The 19,864-nt window shown below is 39.2% G+C and overlaps 1 protein-coding gene and 1 long non-coding RNA gene across 4 annotated transcripts in view; one reads left to right on the forward strand and one right to left on the reverse strand.

Moving 5' to 3' along the window:
- The window catches only part of LOC116933017, a 31,234-nt gene that overhangs the window by 2,754 nt on the left and 8,616 nt on the right, over positions 1–19,864 (reverse strand). Inside the window, exons 1-2 of one of the 3 annotated variants that reach the window (XM_032940920.2) lie at positions 3,357–3,797; positions 51–1,124 (exon numbers count right to left, since the gene is read on the reverse strand). In XM_032940920.2, coding sequence (XP_032796811.2) covers positions 51–980 — 930 coding nt within the window. In that variant the 5' untranslated portion in view covers positions 981–1,124; positions 3,357–3,797. Of the gene's footprint in view, positions 1–50; positions 1,125–1,719; positions 1,860–3,356; positions 3,798–19,864 lie in introns of those variants that run through there. The other 2 variants (XM_032940927.2, XM_032940922.2) reach the window with 2 other exon arrangements.
- On the forward strand, positions 4,038–6,047 carry LOC123469470. The gene is made up of 2 exons (XR_006642727.1): positions 4,038–4,291; positions 4,478–6,047. It is a non-coding gene; the product is annotated as an uncharacterized LOC123469470 (long non-coding RNA).

Raw genomic sequence — 19,864 nt, forward strand, 5'->3', positions numbered from 1 at the left:
ACTCAGATACGCACAAGTGCATTATGTAATCAAGGTTTCCCTCTTTGTACCTGTCGGTTTTGAAGGACCCACCAGATGGTGGGCGGTGGATTGCCACTGACGCGACAGCTGAACGTGACGTCAAATCCTAGCCGGCCTTCGACATGCGGTTCGTTAACGTCGATCAGCGGCTTACAAGCGAAATCCTCGGCAGCCAAGCGACTCCACGGTTTACCTTTCAAGTGTTCCGGCTCGGTGCACAACGTCAAAGTCGAGTTGAGGTTAGCCTCGGACAGGTAATCGCGGAGGGCCAACAGACGGCAATCGCAATTCCACGGATTATCCTGCAGATCGAGGCTCTTCAGTTTGTTGAGCGGCAGAAACACTTCCGGCTTGAGGTTGGTGAATTTGTTGGCCGACAGTTTGAGCGTCTCCAACTTGCTGAGGTGCATAAACGCTTTCTTGTCCACCATTTCCAGTTGGCATTTGACTAGCTCCAGGCTGCGCAAGTTGGGCAACGGAGGAAATTGGTGGGCTTCCAATTTCTCCAGCGGATTGTGACTCAGCGAAAGCGATCGCAATTTCTCATTGTTGGTGAACGTTTCGGGGTGGAAGCGGTGCAGTTGATTGTGCGACAGATCCACTTCCACCATGATGTTGAGATCGTGGAACGCGTCCTTTTCCACCAGCGTCAGGCTGCAGTTGCGCAAGAAAATGCGCTGCAAATTGAGGAGGCCGACGGAGGAGAAGGCCCGGTTGACCAGCACGCCCAGCTGATTGCCTCTCAAATCGAGCACTTGAATTTCGGGGCTTAAATTTTCGGGTATCGTCGTGAATCCAGCGCCTGGACATTCGGCTACTTTCTTGCCATCGGCCCATTTGCACGTGCAGCCAGCCGTGCATGTGGCCGTCCAATCCGCTTTAACTGGACCTGCCAGCATGGCCAGCAAGCAGAAGAATAACATCAAAACAGCCTTCAGCATGATCGTCATTGTTGCCATGGTGTCCTGAAATGCGCTGTAGTTTTTTCCATGCACCAATGAACACAATTTTTTTTTCTTTTTTCTTTTTATGGAATTTTTAATTGTCTCGATAGCGAACGTGATGACTGGGATTCTTCATGTGGATCCGATTTAGTTCATTACCTGTTTTTTCAAAGAAATTCCAACATTAATTTCAAATGATTTTCAGAGTTTTGAAGGTAAAACACAAATTTTCTCTAAAAAAAATCTATGCCTGAACTTCCAGTTGAAAGAAGTTTCTAGAGGAAAAATATAAAAAAGCTAAAGAGAAAGCTAAAGCATAATGATGAACCTTATGTGTACATGGCCACACGAGCGTCCTAATCAGATCCCCCCCCCCCCCTTCAGTGTTGAACTTTGTTTCCATAACGGCTGCTCCAACTCAAAGTTCACTGTAGTGTGTCTTGTCTGCTTACTGGGGTTCTTTTTTTTTTCCCCAAGCTTTGGTTTAAAAGAACGAGCACGCTGTTGGACGAAAGAGGCCTACAACACACAGCTGGGTATCTGTTGTACGTAAAAAAAAAAAAAAGAACTAGACACAAGAACGAGAGATGGGGCTACAAGATTAGACGTCCCAAGCTTTATCTTGCGGTATTAAATTTGAAAAATGATTCTCCCCGTAGCTGCAGTAATCAAATCCAGCAACAACAAAAACTATTTGGCCCCAAACAACAAAAGAATGAATTACGATGGAGGGATTTCTTCTCTTTTCACGCACCGTTAGCTAGCGGGAATGATTCGAATGTCAGCATAATGCAGAAAAGAAAACTGAGACTCATTTGGTTGGCATTCATCAAGAACAGGGCCACAACTATTGCATACACACCAACGCCGTTGCACACACACCCAGACGCCTAAGATAATGAATGTAATGCATGCCCCATAGGCTAATGCTTCCCTCGCTTTTTTTTTTATCATCACCCCTCACCCAACAACAAAAAAAAAGAACCTGGGAACTGATAAAAAGCAGATAACTTGCCGCTGTCTGCATGGGAAAAACGTTCAAACATTGTAAAAGATTTACCCCAGAGACGACCGTTACTGACGGCCGAGCAAAGGTAACAATAGGTTAGAGGGCGCCCCACCCAAACAATCATCAAGGAAAAGTGTAATCATTCATAGAGCACATACGTGTTTTTTTCTATCAAAAAAAAAGGTCGTTTCTTTGTCTCCCTTCGTTTTCGCGGGCTGTACACAAAAGCACCAGCTGGATTAATCCCGAAATAACAAAATGGTACAACACCACGCCCAAATCGATTAGGCCCAATGGGGATGTTTCTTTTTTTAAAGGGCCTAATTCTTTTAACAATTCACTCAAAAAACAAATAAATTATAAGCTTTTAACATGTTTTTAAAACAACGACAACTTGCCATGATTCGTTTGCTTGAAGCCCTGAGAGACAACATTTTAATTGCATTAAAGTTCTCTTTGAAGATCTGAATTAAAAATTATTTAAAAAAAAGGGGGGAGAAAAGTTGTGGTATCACGACACACAAAGTTCTGGATATTTATTTTTTTTCCGTGCACAAAAACTGCCATGAGAGGAGAGGGAAAAGAAAAAAAAAACGTGACAAGGTACAAAAGTCGGCCTGGTCACACAACATGGGTAAAAAATGTGTGGCTGGTTGCTTTTTGATATTATATGACATTTTATGATGACGGTCGTATAAACTAGCGTAGACAAGCATTACGGGATTTAAAAAATAAAAAAAAGTTTTAGTGGTATTCTTTTTAAGACTACCCCCCCCCCTCAACTGGCGAGTTCACGCATTCAATTCCCGTTTCTCGCTCAAATTGTAAAGAGGAGGATGAACCTCATGAGTCATTGGCGTTCTTCTTTTTCCAGTTAAAGAGTCCAAATAAATTTGTGTTAAAGCATCCGGTTGACTCAACACGCACAGGAGAAGAACATGAAATTATGAAAAATCTAGTTTTCTTTTTTAAAACTAAGCCAGTCCCATTTTTTTTTTAAAGAAATTCCTATCGCACACGGAGATCAGGCGGGATGGGTGTCTCTAGGCGATTTGATGGATTGTTCCACACAAAAAAAAGGCACACAAGTCTGGACTTTTCTCTTTTTCAAAACGTCTCACAAGGAAATGGCTGATTTCTTATTCCCCAGATGGGCTAAACCCTAGTGAACAACTTATTGAAGGGTGTCATTTCCAACGTTCCATCAGACTTCATTTTGGTGCGTTTAGAACTAGGGAACACAAAAAAAGAGAGAGAGAATACTTTAAAGAGAATTCGAGACAAGGACGCCATTATGGCTTGGCCAACGGCGGCAACATCTTGTCGAGCGTTGACCGTTAGGGGGCAGATTGAGGGGGACACAATTTTTGAGTTTCTTTTACCTGATCACACTGTATAAAACATCCATTCGATCCATTAGAGTGGTTGTCACGCATGAGCGAAAAAGAAAAAAACTTGGAAGTCAAAAATCCAGCTCACACTACACGCACACCTGGCGGGAAGCCAATCGAGACAACGACAACATCCTCTTTTCTTCACTTAATAACGATTGCCGCGTGAGAAAATTGTTACATTGACAATAATCCACGAGTAGGCTCTAGTGAATCGCATCAAAAGATAAAAATGATTTTGTTTTTTTTTGCACTAGAGAAAAAACACAGTTATCAGTTGACAGGAGATATATCACAAAAGATTGCAGGCACACAAGTTTCGCACACAGCGACAACAAACGGCAACGAACCGAAAACGTAACGGACAGGACGGGCTCTCGACAACGACTGGCTGGCTTTGGAGAGGAAGGCAAGCTTAACTGAGTGCACACACACACGCGCTTGGCTTAAGCTTTTGCTTACCGGTTGAAGGCAAAAGCTTCCCCAACCCCTGAGGCCATGTGGCATTGAGGGGTTTTTCTTTTTTTTCAAGGGTTTGCCACCGCCGGCGCCACATAAAAAGAAAACCCCTAGCGGCAAATAAATGAACTATACGAGTTCTAATCATTATCCCGACAACAAAAATACTACCAAAAAAAGGAAAAATATTATTAAAATAGATGGGGGCAACATTCCATTTAGTAGGCATTTTATGCATAAAAAAAACAAATGAAAAACGCCGGTTGTTGAAAAGGAATCTAATTTCAATTCGAGACATTCCACGAAACGTTGTTTTTTTTTCACTTCATATAAAAACAAAAAAAAAGTGAAATTATTTTTATGCGGTAACGGGAGAGTCACGATAGCCTTCTCCCCAGTAAAAAAAACAAAACAGGATGACTCATTGCGGTTTCTTGTTCATCGGCGGTTCGTTCCAGCATCACCAGGTCTGTTATTTTTCATTTACTTTTTGTTTTTTTTTGTCTTTTTCCACGCTCAGTGTGGACAGGTGCAAAATTGTTGAGATTTGGCAACGATTTCTTGTTCGTGCACGTCACACTTCGAATAATCAAACACTGAAAAACAAACTACAATTACTTGGTTCATGTTTGTTTGTTGTTTTGTTTCATCAGATTTGCAATGAATCACTTGGAGGAAGTAAGAAAAAAGGCAGTTTGAACACCAAACGGAAATGACTGTTTGCTTTAGAAAATGGCCGCCAGTCATTCGAGCAGTGACGTTCTGCTTCGAGTAACCGTACCAACTCTGTTGTGCAGTTCACATTGAAAAACGATATGACGAATGTGAGACGAACATTTTTCTTAATGTTGTGTGTGTGTGCAAGACATTCTAATGGATAAAAAAAAATTCCAAGAACTGAAGAGTGTCGGATAAGAAAAATGTAGAACGTGTCTTAACCGCGCTGTTTGAGCCTTAGCAAAATAACTATGCCCACGTCTAATGTATCCGAAACTGACCCTAAAAAAAAGATGGGATGTTTGTCAACCTAAGACCTCAGTAAATGTATCTCTCTTTTTTCCTTTGCAAAAGCTTTTTTTTATCGCCATTTTCTGTATCAAGTTCTGGGTAACATTCCAGAGGAGGATTTTGAAAGTGGACTTTTAAGAAAATGGACAAAGTCCCTATAAATTCTTGCTCTTATGATCCAATAGACTGAACTTTATGAAAATTCTTTGTCTTTTCTGCAATTCTGCAATGTAACTTGATTTTTTTTTTCATGCACGTTATGCAAAATGTTTTCCATTTGATTAAAATCATCAGTTCTTTTTAGACTAACTTTTGGCTTTGATTCCCACCCAAAAAAAAAAGAGGGGGTTCACACTTCCGTTTGGTTTTGCATCTGTGGCCGGATGTTGGACCGTGTCACATTCAGGAAACGGAGACCAGCCGATTCTGCTGGTGTCGACGGGTTGACTTCGCACCACCACCAACAACGAAAAATGTCGACTCTCAATAAATCACAGCCGCTGATTCGATGAAAGAATTTTGGGAATTGGGAAAAAGGGAGGACAGTAAAAAAAAAAAGATGAAAAGGCACGTACATCGATCAGGATATCTGTCTTGTTCCGGGGCGGAAGTTATTTCAAAACGACCTAATAAAAACGTTACGAACATAGGAAAACTAAAAATAGTCATAAATAAATAACGCACTGAAATCGAACCCATCGAATAAGGAATGAAAAAAATCGACATAAATTTGACAGCAAAAATGATAACAGTAATAGCTAAACAACAAGAAACTCAATAAAATACTATGAAATAAAATAGGGAAAAAAAAAAAATCTATAACCAGATCGATTTCCTTCGTCATTACGCACAGGCCATACATCCGTTTCCGGAGAGACAGAGATCAGCCAGAGGTCAATCGTCCCTCTATAAATTGCTCTTATAAATGTTCATATTTTTTTCTCCGCGTTGAATTTTCAGTGTTGGTTGGCAACTCCCCACAATTCCCGGAAGTAGATACGTACGTCGATGTCGTCATTTAATGCCACCCCCTCCCCCCTCGCAGATCCTTCATAAATTTCATCACTTTCTCATGGCGTTGTTAAATCTTGAAACTCATTTCTTTCATTCCCAAAACACTCCAAGATTTTAAAAAACGGAATTTGTTGGCCACCTACTGGCATATTCAGATATCAAATCAATAAAATTCACAAGAAGTTTGTTCTTTTTTTAAAAGAACGCCTTTACTGATTGAATCCCACACACATCACCCAGGTGATTTTATTATTATTTTTTTGGGCTTCGTGATCTCTCGGTCGATGGGTTTAACTCTTTACAACCACCAACAAGATCCAAGAAACAAGAGCCAACGACCTCGCCGATTTCAGTGGAACATTTCACTTGATCTGCTCAAGTTTTGCTGATCAGACACGTGACGTTGGAAATGAGAGCAATAACGTTAGCAATACGAATCGCAAAAATAAGAAGTTGTTTATCTAGTTATTTACCTTTTTCATATAAACCATGTAGTCCAAGGTAACAGTCGATAACACGATCAAGAAATTGTGAGATCTCTTTTGTTTCTTGCTCTGCCATGGCAGACGTTTTGGCGGCAACTATGGCAACATCGTCGTGAAGAAAGGAAGGTTTACCTCCCGGCATTAAACGCTTAGCATTTAATGCTTTACAAACATGGGGTTATTTTTATATCTATTGCGCAAAAAGTGGTTTTCTAATGGACGGACAGATAAGTGACCACTTAGTTGAAATTCCGTCACAAACTAAATGGCAGTAAAATTTCCTAGTTTGGGAGTTTTCATCCCTGCGGCTATGCAGTAGAATGTTTGCAGACGATTTTCAGTTGGATTGCCCTTACCAAATACGGGAATCAACTTGCATAAATCTGGCAACTTAAGCACGACAGAAGGGGGGTGAATTGTTTTTGTTGTGTGCTTGATCCAAACGCGAAATCCTCAACGAGGATGGCCCTGGACTTTCAAATGTGTTTTAGTTCTGTGCAAACATACTTGTATAGTGCTTTATAGCAAATGGTGTGTCAGAGTAGAATTGTGTTACAGCAAAAACGACTCAAGCGTCAAAATCAGCCGGCAACAGCAGAGAGCCGGACAATTCTCCTAGGCAAAAGTCGTTTCGTTCAATACACTACACGTTGCCAAGTCTCTGCACAGAGAGTTTCAAGCGGCTCATTATTTAAAGCAAAATCTACTCGCCAGTTTCGTCTTATTTACATCTACAAATGTCAACAATCTACTCCCGTTGGCTAGATAGCGGATTTAATCCAAGCACTCGAATGTTTGGCTGTGCATTGTTGCCATTTTTATTCTTTCTTTTAAGGAAAAAAAAAATAAATAAATAAAATGCGAAAATGTTGTGTCTGCCGACGAGGCACTTGAAAGAGAAACGAAAGCGATTCATTACGAGCTGAAAATTATAGAGACAAATCGAAAAGAAGAAACAGGAAGCATTTACAAGATGAAAAGAGCTTGTATCTTGGTATTCCGGCAGTTGGAGAACCATGGCTTCCGCCAAACTAAACAAAAATGTAGGGACACAAAAGGACGAATAGCGCGACGTCAAACTGGACGTGCAAAATTGGCCCCTTTTTTCCTCGTTGACGAGAGCATCGTCTTTGACAACTAGAGGAAAGGCAAGTGATGTATTTCCGCTTGAAATGTCTTGGCGTCCGGATTGTTTGATGCCTACAGTCTCGTCTTACACGAAAACACATTTCCTTTTGTATTGGGAGGGATCATGGAATCTTGCAATTTAAACACATAAAAGAAGGTCGATCGAGAATTTTTTTTTAAGTAATTGAACTGGTAGCATGAAATGAGGGTTGATTGTTTGGCAATGTGGGACGTCAGCCAGCAGACGACGCTCTATATTTGCACAGAGTTTTGTTGTTAGACAAAAACATGGAATTTCGACCACCAAAACAAGAGTGCCTTCTTATCAGGAACAGTCACAACGTATTGCCACTTGGGCACGTCTTCATCTCAACGTGCACTCCCCCCTTTTTTGTGCGTTAGTTCATTTCTATATCGTGTACGTGGTGACAGCAGGGGACGTGATCAAACAACCGTTTGCTCTACACACAACGTTCCCTGAAATTTAACTTTTCGTGAAATCATTTCCCTGTACAATCGAGTTCGACCAATAGTTTCACTGGATTTTTCACTTCCACCAGCTGTGCTTCTTTTTTTTTGTTTTCTTTCCATTTCTTTCAAGTTCCATTTTGTTTTTATTCAACTTCTCCTATAAATTGGAAATGAATGGCTGTCAATGAAAAAGCCAGCTGCTATTTTTTGTGTGAAAAGGGGGGCTAATCAATAATACATTACATAGACAAGGGCCGCTGTGATGTTGGTATAGCGCTGTATAAGAACTATAACATTCCCCCGCTATTGTTTATGCAAGGCTTCCTTTTTATCCGCCATTTGTTTATGCAAGGCAGCCACACGCTCGCCGCATCTGATGGTTTCAATACGTTTACTAAAATGGAAGTCAAACTCGTGTGCTGGACTCTTTTTTCACGAAAAAAAAAAGAAAAGAAAAAGGCGGACATGTCTACGGCTTCCGGAGGAGCTGGGTTCCTGGCCAGCTTTGATAATGACGACTGATGATGCAGCATCCCGAAGGGCGAACGTGTGCAAGCAAGAAAGGAGGGAGACATCATCATCATCACGTTATCTTTTTATTTCGGCTTCGTGACTTTTAGACGAGAAAAGGAGGGCAACAGCCTTTTAGTGCGGCGTTTGAAAACAAGAAAGAAGAGAGCCTTTATTCCGCCCGTTGGCCAGCAACTGGGCAAACTACTCTGGTTAACTATAACTCTTTTAAGATGAATACAGCATGATCGCTATATGGAAATGAGGATGGACAGAAAAGGTTAAACCGATTTGCATAGATGACAGACGGGGTGGGGATCGTGAACTGAATTAGAATAATGAATTTGAACGGAGAGACTTTTGCTGTCATTTTCACTGGATTGGTAAAGACACATTCTCATAAGCTGAGCCGCGCATGAAAAGCGATGAACTCAAAACGAATTTTATCATCTTTTTTTTTTGTTTTAACCAAAGAACAAAAGGATCGATGCCCAGAGAGTTATCCTCACTTGAAAAAAGATGCTATGTGTAGAACAAGATTCTGCGACTGTCGTGTTGCAGACACACTTTTTGAATCAATAGCAGATAGCGCGGACATTCTGCAACGCTCCGCCGACACAGTCTTCTTATTAGTAAACCAAGTATCAAAGAAATTTGCGCACCACATGTAACAAAATCAAACGCTAGTCAAGATGTTATACGATTGGTTTATTGAGAGGCAGCCCACAATTGATTTTTCCTTTGATGGCATCTCTATATCTACGTTTTAGAAACGGGATATTGGATTTCAGGTTTTTTTTTTTTTGTGTGTAGAACTTACATCGTATATCAATCGAATAATTAATTAGCAGCCAGAGGAGATGTACAACGCTGTGTTATTAGTCTCTTGTCTATAGGTGAACCCCTCTCGAAGTATATAGGAAATTTATGTGGACACGGCTGCCTACACATGTACGTATAAAGACATAAATTCGACACTAGAGTTATATAGCTCGTTATATGATGTAATGCCAAGGATTATTAGCATCAGAATCTCAGCCTATGGGAGGAGCTAATACAATCAAAATGGGCGGATAGTCGGCAATAATAGGGACATAGGGGAGGCTATCTAAAAAAACGAGTATTATGAATCTAATTGGCTCTGTCTGGTTGACAGCACGTCGTAGTAATAAAAAAAAAAGCGTCACCCCTTTCCTTTTTAAAGAGACGTTACACATGTGCAGGGTTGTTAATATCGCTAAAATAAAGTATGTTCGATTGCGATAGCAATACTGGTGTTTTTTTTCATTGCCGACTAACGATCGATGAAGTTTCAAAAAAGTATCGGTGCGATAATCGCCGATAGTCGCCGATACTTTTTACAACGTTGCCAAATTGAAAAAAAAATTCAAATATTTTTATTAACATTTTTTTTTCAAAAGCAGAAAAGCTATATTTTTAAGTTTTTATTTTACAAGCTCGACAGAAAAGAATAATTTGATTTTAAAAACACGATAATTTCAAAATGAGTATCACTTAAAAGAGTTCGGGTAGGGGTCAATACACGACCACCAAGAGAAAACAATCTCTCAACAGCAGCGGAAGATGGAATTCCGGCATTATATTTACAAAACAATGTTTTTAAGTTTGGGAAGGAGTTGAGACTTTGTATATCAGATGTCGTTTTTTCATTTAGATACTTTGTTAATTCAATGTTTCCATTAGAGAGTGGCTGCTGATATTCAGCTGCTTGGCGTAGAGATGCGTAAAAGTCATGAGGCTCTGTAGGACTGGTTTCTTTGGTGTTGGTCGGCACGGTTAGATCTTGTAAAAGGACTTCTACTTTAGATACTATTTTTTTCGAAGCTTCAGATCCTTTTCGCTGTTCCCAAGCCAATTAAATTTAAATTGGGGATGTAGCACGGCAGCTAATTGAAAGTGTTCTACATTGAACAAATTACCAAATCTCTTTTCTAATCCAGCCAATAGTGCGTCAACAAGAGTAAGAGCTACTAAAAGTTGGTTAGCACCTTCTAAATGATTACGTTTTAGGGAATTTAACGAGTTTCTAATGACAACGATTGATGGCAAAACATTTCCAGAAGAAACGTTGTGTTCTCCCTGCAATAGATCTAGACCGATAGCAATGGGCTTCATCACCTCAACAAATTCCGAAATAAATTGGTAATCCGTAGAATTGAGGGGTGTGACTTTCAATGCTTCGCAAACAGATTTTAAATTTTTCCTTCCGTTCTTACCCTCGGCAATTTTTTTCACGTGACAAATGGCATCATTCGGACATATGGATCATCATAGGATTCGTCCATTTTCAGCTGTCACTTTATGATTCTTAAAAGCAGTCTGCTGAAATAAAAAACTATCGCTATCGCGTCATCGGCGATGAAAACGCGATTATCGATCGATACTCATTTTAAAACCTATCGCGCGATAATCGCTCGAACAAAAAATTTCATTTCCGATGACGATTTCATCGTTCATCGCGGCGATATTAACAACCCTGCACATGTGTGTATGTGGCAATCGAATAAGATGGGGCTGAATAATATACCTATAGGGAAATAAAAAAGGGGGGAATAGAGGGTGCGATATCGATATCACCCCATACAGTTCCATCGCGTATCCGCCTGGAAAGCACAGCGGGAGACGGTCAGATGAAATTACCTCGACGACAACATTATATAGAACGTATATGTAGATATATATATACCCTCAATCCTTATAAGATAGACCGCAGAATAATGGGGGGAGGACAACAAAAATTGATAGGCCAACGATTGGGGAGTGATGCGTTCACGCGGATATGCCCACCCAATGTTCCGTCCGGACGTGGATTTTTCCCCTTGTTTCAACTATATATTAGGCGATGCCTATAAAATAAAAAATCCAGTGAAAAAAAAAAAAAAAGAAGGGAGAAAATAAACAAAAACATTGAAATGGCGAACGATTTCCCAAAAAAAAGGGAAGGGTGCAATAACGAAAAGGAAAGTGTGGGTTTACGTGTTTCTAGATTGAGTTAGGGATTATGTTGGAGCTTATACGCAGTTGATATCGCTATATAAAACGTGTGCTTATTGGGGGTCCACTTTATTCTCGTATATAGAGTGTGTACATTTACATCCCACTGTATACTATGGGCCTTTTTTCTTTTTCTCATACGGCCAGGATGCTTGTCCGTTGCAAGTTTTTTTATTTTTCAATTGATAGTGCATCCATTAAACTGCATATATAGACATAGCGTGATCTATAAAAGCATTGACGTGAATAAAGTATGCGGTTATGCAGCGGACCAGGTGAATGCCCCAAAACCGACGCAATTCAAATTTTCGCGCGCTACGAGAATAGATTTAAGAAATAACATTTATTTAAAAAAGCAATAGATGAATGTGTTTTGCTGCTATGGCAGGCGGATTCATGAGGGTAACACACGGAATAGATTGGGTTCTTTACGCTAATCATGTTTTGAATCATCATCATTAATAACACCGGAAAGTGACAGTGCCAAAATAAAAAGAAAAAAAAATGAAGGTCGGAATCAGCATGACAGGAATGTGATGAAGTGCTAGCCACGCCCAATCTTCTCGCCAAAGAATAGTTCTTCGACTTTTTCTTTTTGATATAACGACCTACCACAAAAGTCAATAAAAACATACATGCATAATCAAAATGAAGCGCCCCACACAGAGCGCGCAAACATCAACGCTATCATCAGCAGACTTTGTTTAGCAATAATGATAAAAACGCTCGAAAACACCGAGACTCAATTTAATGTGCACCAGCCATCACCATGTAGAATCGGGAATAGCTTCCACAGACATCAAATGGAATGGACGTAGCGTCGAATCGCAAATAACACGAGGCTTGAAATGAATTTAGAAACCTAATTGTGATAGAGAATATACAAGAAAGAGAGTGAGTCTCACTGTTCGTTTTATTGCCATGGGAACGGAGTTTTTGATCACCAAAACACGGACTTATATGTGTGGCATCAGGATCTATGTACGTTATGAAAGGGAAAATAAAGCAGTGCACAAAAGCTGAATCGTCTCCGGTGACCCCTTAAACTGTCTCCGGCAGCCCATCGGCGATTAATAAAACTGCCACGTAAAGAAAGAAAAAAACTATGATCGTGTTGTTGTTGTATATAGACACTGTATAGACCACTACGTATATACATTGCCATAGGCAAGTTTGTGTATTCAAAGCTTTCTGGTATATATATAAATACGTTTATTGAGGGTGAACGTACCGATGCAAGGGCAGGTTATGTTCCAAGAAGCCGTAATAAAATTCAATAAAAATGGGAATCAACTGGGGTAAGCAAAAAGGCCTCAGTGACTGAGCCAACAAACGATGGGATTGGTGGAGAAAGATCGTACGCAGAAATCTATAAAGAAAAAACGATGGGAAAAAGCAGTTTCTTGGACATCCATGATCTTTAAAAAAAACCAACATCGTGAATATAATGGATGACTATATTTGAAAATGTTGTTGTATAGACTCTTGACGGCAGATCACAGGGAAACACCAAAACAAATAAGACTGTGACATATCGTTCGACGTACAGCTAACATTGCAAGGTCGTGAATATATGTATATAGGGATATCGTTTATCACTGCTTGTCTAGCTCGACAGCAAACGATGATGTTTCTTGCTAACCTCCTTTTTTTTTTGCGATCGTTTTCGGGTGTTGGTGGCGACGATAATACATTTCCAACTAATGTTTTTATCTTCTTTCTGTTGGCAATGGCATCAAATCGAATGATTGGATCTATGCCAATCACATCGCTTCGTCAGTAAATACTGAATGCCAGTATACAGACAGTATATATAGCAACAGACGCTGGACACAGAAATGGACATTTATGCGTTACGCAATAGCTGTTCGGACATTTCCCTTAACGAGACGAGAGAGTAGTATAAAGTTACCACCGCTATAAAACACATAATATTGTGTAACGTATACGTCATCAGCATATTTTCTCACATTACTGTTGTGTATAGCAGGAGAAAGGAGGAAGTATTTATTCGCATGTTTATCTACATGTCTGTTGAGTGTATAGCTTATTAATCGATTTGCAGAATTTATATAGCTTTAAAGAAATGTCACATTTTACTTAGATATTGATTTGCGAGGACAGATTGTGTTACGTCAATGCCAAACATGACTGTGCATTACTAGTGATGTAACACAATGATGAGATTGTCTTTTTGTCATGTGTTGGTGGCATTTGAGAACTACCACGAAAACCGAATAAGAGCAGTCCACAGACTGCTGCCATTCGTGGAAAGCGCATTTATGAATGTGTAATAACTGAATAACAAGTCAGTTGACACTTGTCAACATTCGCGAACACACGTTCGTCGTGACTTGTAACGGGATTAAATTATGAGACAACCTCATTAGCATCATTTCATGCCTCAATACGAAAATGACCACGTTTGATAGACATATTTTTCGACCTAAATTCATAGACGAACGCATTATAAATAAATCAAGTTTTACAGTTCACTATGTCCGCCAGAAGAATATGTAAACGAACGGTACGCATTTAAACACAGTCGTATACCTTGCACGCCATAAAAGTATGCGTTATAGCCACCACATGATCGAATGCGCCATAAGGGGTGGGAACCACATCTGCTGAAAGAGTGATAACACACCACAGGGCATATATGGAACAAGGAGAAGACTATCGTGACACGTACCGTGAAAACAGGTCACGCATTGATCCTTTTACTTTGTTTCGTTGATAAAATTGCAAATCCCCGGTGCTGTGTATATATATATATATAATACGTGTACACACACAATATGTTTTTTCTTTTATTGTGTGCAGGGGGGGAAAAAAATGTAGACATCGCACACGCTGCTGATCTATAAATCTTGTAATGTTTTGCCCCCGTATTGCCTTCAGGACCGTACCAATTAATTCACCTGGAATGAAATGTGTACAACATAATCTGACTGTAATCAGCTTTGCTGTGCCATGAGATTGACGTCAACCAGCACACGGGCTGCTAGAATAAAATACAGAGGGTAGCATGATTATTAAAAAGGGACAGATTTAAAGGGTATTATCTGTAGCCTATACCTATAAAAATTTATAAGAAAGAAAAAGGCCTGATGACGTTGCATCGAGAATGACAACAGGCTTCGATGTTGGCTGAACATTGAAACATGCAGAATTCGTCAATAATCTATACGATAAAAGTCTCGGTATTTTCTATTAATGTGTAGACCTTTTTTATGGCCACAATTGACGTTTTTCGTTGTTGTTGGACCAGATATAATGCCGAGCATTCGTGATCTGTTTGTTTACCTTGGACTACATGAATGACAAAAACATTTTTCCTCCGTCTAAACCGAAACTTCTGATGTACATAAAAAATGATCGGTTTTTATATTTAGAGAGAGGAATAGTAGAAAAGCAAAATAAAGGGATTGGACGTATCAAGTTTTTTTAAAAGCGGCCAAAAGTGCCAAATCGGATAGTTATATATATGATTTCGCATATACCCTTGATGTCGAGCCTTGAAGTTGCCGTTTTGAAACTCCTATAGACCTAGTGTCGTCACCAATCACCTCAAAGAAAATTGACTATATATAGAGTATAAATAGGCCAGCTGAATAGTTTCTGTTTGATCATCTGGTTACATCAGAATATGCCTGTAAAAATGAAACAAGATTGTCACATGGTTCCAACTGGATTCGTTTGCAGTCAAAAGACAAAGTTGCCATAAATATATATAGACAACCTATTTTCTTTGCGATGTAGATAGCTATACGAAAAATGATATAGTATATCGTGATTGTGTATATAGTTTCTATGAATCTTTGCAATTACGTCAGACGTCCCAGCAACAGTACTGATGATCAATACGGACACAAAGCATCATTTATATACGACATCTTCTTCTTCCGGCTTATTAGACGCGTTTATAGCTCCGATGTATACGATTTATCATTGAGAGCTATAATGATAAAAGTTATGGTCCAATGTTGCGGGCATCTTTAATTCTTCTATTGCTCACAATGAATAGAGTATGATTTAAAAATATTATATATGTCGCTTCCGTTGGTAAACATTTTTTGTTTTTAATAGAAAGAAAAAGAAATGGGGTTTGAGGCAGATTGAAGATGGCGGCGGTCGTGATTAGATTCGAGGCTTTAGTATATCTGGCATGCCTCCATGAGCTGCACACATATATTTCAGTCATCCTTATTGCGGTGTATAACTATAAGCCTTTCTATATATATACACTTCATTTTGATGTTTTCTTCGTTTTCCTATTTAATGGCAAATGAACCGAAGCAATGTCGATAGAAAAATATAGAACTGATCAAAGCAAAAGTACCAAACAACATCTTCTATATAAACACAAAATCCATGGAAAATCTATTTTTTTTTCCTTATATTTCAGCTATTCAAAGTAAAAAAAAAAAAGACGTTTCTTTTTTTATCTATTGCAAAGCCAAATTCTATCGTGATGGTGTCTGCTTTGTAGATGTCCCTTTCCCCTCTTTTTTTTCAAAATTTGAATTTGCGGTCGTTGCGGATCAAAGAAAAAACCCAAAACTTTCATGCGCTTCTATTTTTTTGTTTTGTAATCGGGTAGAGCGTCTTCGTTGGCACACCAAAATAGTATAAAGCGACAGTCGGGTGAAATATGGTACGGCATTGCGTCACTGGATAAATATTTACACCAGACTCTACTATACATAGGCTTTGATATATCCATTATTCCGGAACTCTCTGCTGGTTGGATTGCATGCGTCTTACTACGGGATTTGTCGCCGGCTATTACATCTTCATAGATGTATGTACATTACTTATGTATATATAGGACTGTATATATATATACGTATATAGTCAATATGTTAACTTTCTATGCCTTTCAAACTTCTGCACTTTTGTTTTAACGAATTCAAAATGAAATAGATAAATTGAATGTTGGACTATTTAAATGTGCATTAAATAGATCTGAAGGGATACAATAAAAATAGTGTGCTCATTCGAGGGAATGTAGAAGATATGCAGCATTTTCCGCGACATCGCTCTTAATCACTCATGGAAATAGTCTACACATCCTCCATCGTGAGGAAAACGCATCTTCTATTTAATTCAATCAATACGAGACTTTAGTATAGAAAACACGCCTGTCAATTGAACAAGACTCTGGGAACCATCAGGTTGTGTTAAAAGTTAATTGATTTTTGTTTTCCCTTGCTATTGTACGTGAACATTATAGGTTCTAAATGATTTATAGTAGACTGTAGAGACAGCAAAGGATATGGTTGCGACAAACATAAAACTTGTTAACTGCCCCGATTTTTATATGACGCCAGAGAGAGATGAAATGAGGCGTTGGGGAATTGATCAAAAAGTGTAACGCTTGAGTTCGAAAAAGAAGCGAGAAAATAATAAATAAAATTATATTCTCTTTCTCTTTCTAGGATTGATGATCTTAACCCTATATTTTTAGAAAAAAAGGGCGTGTGAATATAGAAATTTTGGGTGCATCCTTTACAATGGACGGGCAAAAAAAAAAAAAATCCATAAAGTGCATGTAAGACGGACGTGAGTGAAAAGCACAAAAAATTAAATTCAGCAAGTCGGTGGTGTCGGTCACGTTCTGCCAAAAGGCATAGCAATGGGTTCTTCTTTTATATATCTTTTTGTGCGTTTGATTTGCAGAAGAAAGCGCCGAGGTGGTCAGCACGAAATTCAATCAACACGTCACGATTTTCCAAAGAGATTGCGCATTCAGTTGTACGCATCGATGGCTGGTCTCCGTGCTGGACGGAAAACGATATCTTATTCCGACTGTTGTAACGCAGCACATGCAAAGGATATCACTCCCTGTCGTGGACAACACCCAATCATTCCCTACGAACTGAGGTGATCATCTTTCGATTGTTGCAATTCGTCGATTGTCCGGCAGAGCGCTTCAGTCCGCACGAGTTTATAGAAAGAACAAAACGTGTTATTGTCGAATCCAGTCCTTCCTTAACTATATTGTTATCTTCGAGTAACACGATAGCCTTTGCTATCGATCATTCCAGTAACAACAGCCAAGCAGCAATGACACGTGTGTATAAACAAGATGTCACCTGCTTCTCGCAAAAATGTTACATGGGACTGTTGGCATAACAGCATCATATTGTGGGTATATATTGGGATAAATATTTCGGTGCAGACCAAATAATTCAGATCACGAAGATTTTTTTTTTTACCTTTATTCATGTGTCTTGGTATTTGAAAGAACATCCGATATCCTACATCGAATAAAACAGTCCTCGCTCTTTCATGCAGACAAATAGGCCAAGACGCTGCTGAAGTTTTCACTTATGAAGTGCATATAACCATCGCAAAAGTCAGCGGGAAAAAACGGGGGCTGTTTAGCTTTCAATTGTTACGTGCAGGGAGTATATATTTTTATAGACGGCTGGAACATATGGTGGGAAAAAAAGGCTCTTTATGAACGGCCTAGGATTTTTATCATCCAATTTATTTGTGTGTGTGTGACCCTTTAGCGCAAAATTGTTATCTGTAACAACTGTTTCAGCTGTTACAGATTCTTTCCAATCAGCCGGGAGAAGCAAAGAGACAAAAGTCGTGAAAGAATATATTAGAACAAGAAAAATCAAAAGTTGTCAACAATGACGTCAGACGCCATTGTTAGCTTCGCATTTCTTTTCTCTCGGTTTTCGGATTTTATAGACAATAAAGATGGAAGACGCAATCAAGAAACGATTTTTCAGATTTCCTTTTATTTTTTTTTGCGACGGACACCGACGGTCTATATAGACGCGCCCAGTCGTGAAATTTTCCATGTCGATATATACGATCTGCAAAAGAAGATTCGTTCTTTTGTCGACCATCGCCTGTCTCATTCATTTGTAATTGATTTTTAGCTTTCTACTCTTTTCCCTTCACGACTTATTTTTCTGCAATAAATGAAGAACAAGCTCACATCATCGATCGGTCGTGGCTTTCCTCTTCGCTTCCGAAAAAAAATCAATGGCGCTTTATTGAACTACTGAAAATAGGGAAAGAAAAAAAACACAAGAAAACTATTTCCTTTGGTTTCGTTATTGACTTAGATGTATGAAAATCGGTTAAGCTTTTATTCGAATTACAGTAATCTAACAACTGAATTGAATTGCTGAAATTTCGACAACTCAACTTCTGGTCAAGGACAATCAAAGTGTGTCAACGTGAGATAGACAATTACTATACACATAAACAACGACGAAAGGCAATTTTTTTGAATTATAGAGTAGGTCTACTCAAAAGAGAAGAGCCACGCCTTATGACTGACGTGAGGGTGAAAGCCAATTGATTTAATGTCTATAAATATATTGGTCATTGTTCTCCATCCTTCTGCTCTTTTTAGATACACAACTCATTTAATGGGCGAATGGAGAACAGTAAGAACATCAAACGTCTTACAACTGGAGTAGAACAGTCTTGCTGCCCGTCATCATCGTGTGATTACCAATTTTCCCATCCGCTCAATCCGCTCAATTCATCAGCAGAAAGTATACCCAATTGTCTAAAAGATAGACGGCCTGACGTCACCAAGATCTCGAGTCAGTTTATCACAAAGCTTTCGAATAAGTCTTTTAAAATAAAAGGAAAGGAACGCACGGATTCGTCAACGGAACTTGGCCGAATTACATCCGAACCGAGAACAAAACGCAAGAAACACACGTACGTATATATACTTAGCCGAATAGAATGGAAAACGCGGGATTCTTTTTTTTTTGTACAACAGTCCGAGTAGGAATATAAAAGATACAACGTCTACGAAAGTAGCACTATACATGTATGAAGATCGTGACTTTGTTTGAATATTAGATATACTATTCAATAGAAGCCTTTAGACTTTCTATACCCCCCGTTAAATCCGGTGATCCGCAACGTAATCACACCGGCTTAGGAAACATGTCAACTTGTATAGGTCACATTCTCAAACTTGTTCAATATACTTTTCTGTTACGTTCGGCAGTTTGGCAGGATTGTATTATTTTTCAAGTAACAAAATTTGGTTCGTCTTTTAGTCGATCGGAGTTCATAGTCGATAAGGTCCGTTTATCCGAGTCCTTATGTATCAACTCAATATTTACTAGACATGCTGTGCTTATAAAGTATACATTAATCCCCCTACAATGTGTATACGTGATTGCTGTTTACGGTGGTGGAACAAACGAAACAGTATAGGAAATGAATGGAAAAACAAGAAACGTCATGTGAGGGACATGTACGTATATGATTTCTTTCTTCTATTAAAGATGTGTGTAGTCAGACGGGATGATATCGGGATAAAGCAATCCTATCCTTCTTTTTATTTCCAACAGGAAATTCCGACTTCTGTGTCATCACGAAGCGCGGAGGTCTTCCGGAAAGGACAATAGTAAA

This window comes from Daphnia magna, linkage group LG1 (assembly GCF_020631705.1).
Source record: "Daphnia magna isolate NIES linkage group LG1, ASM2063170v1.1, whole genome shotgun sequence".
Lineage (NCBI taxonomy): Eukaryota > Metazoa > Arthropoda > Branchiopoda > Diplostraca > Daphniidae > Daphnia > Daphnia magna.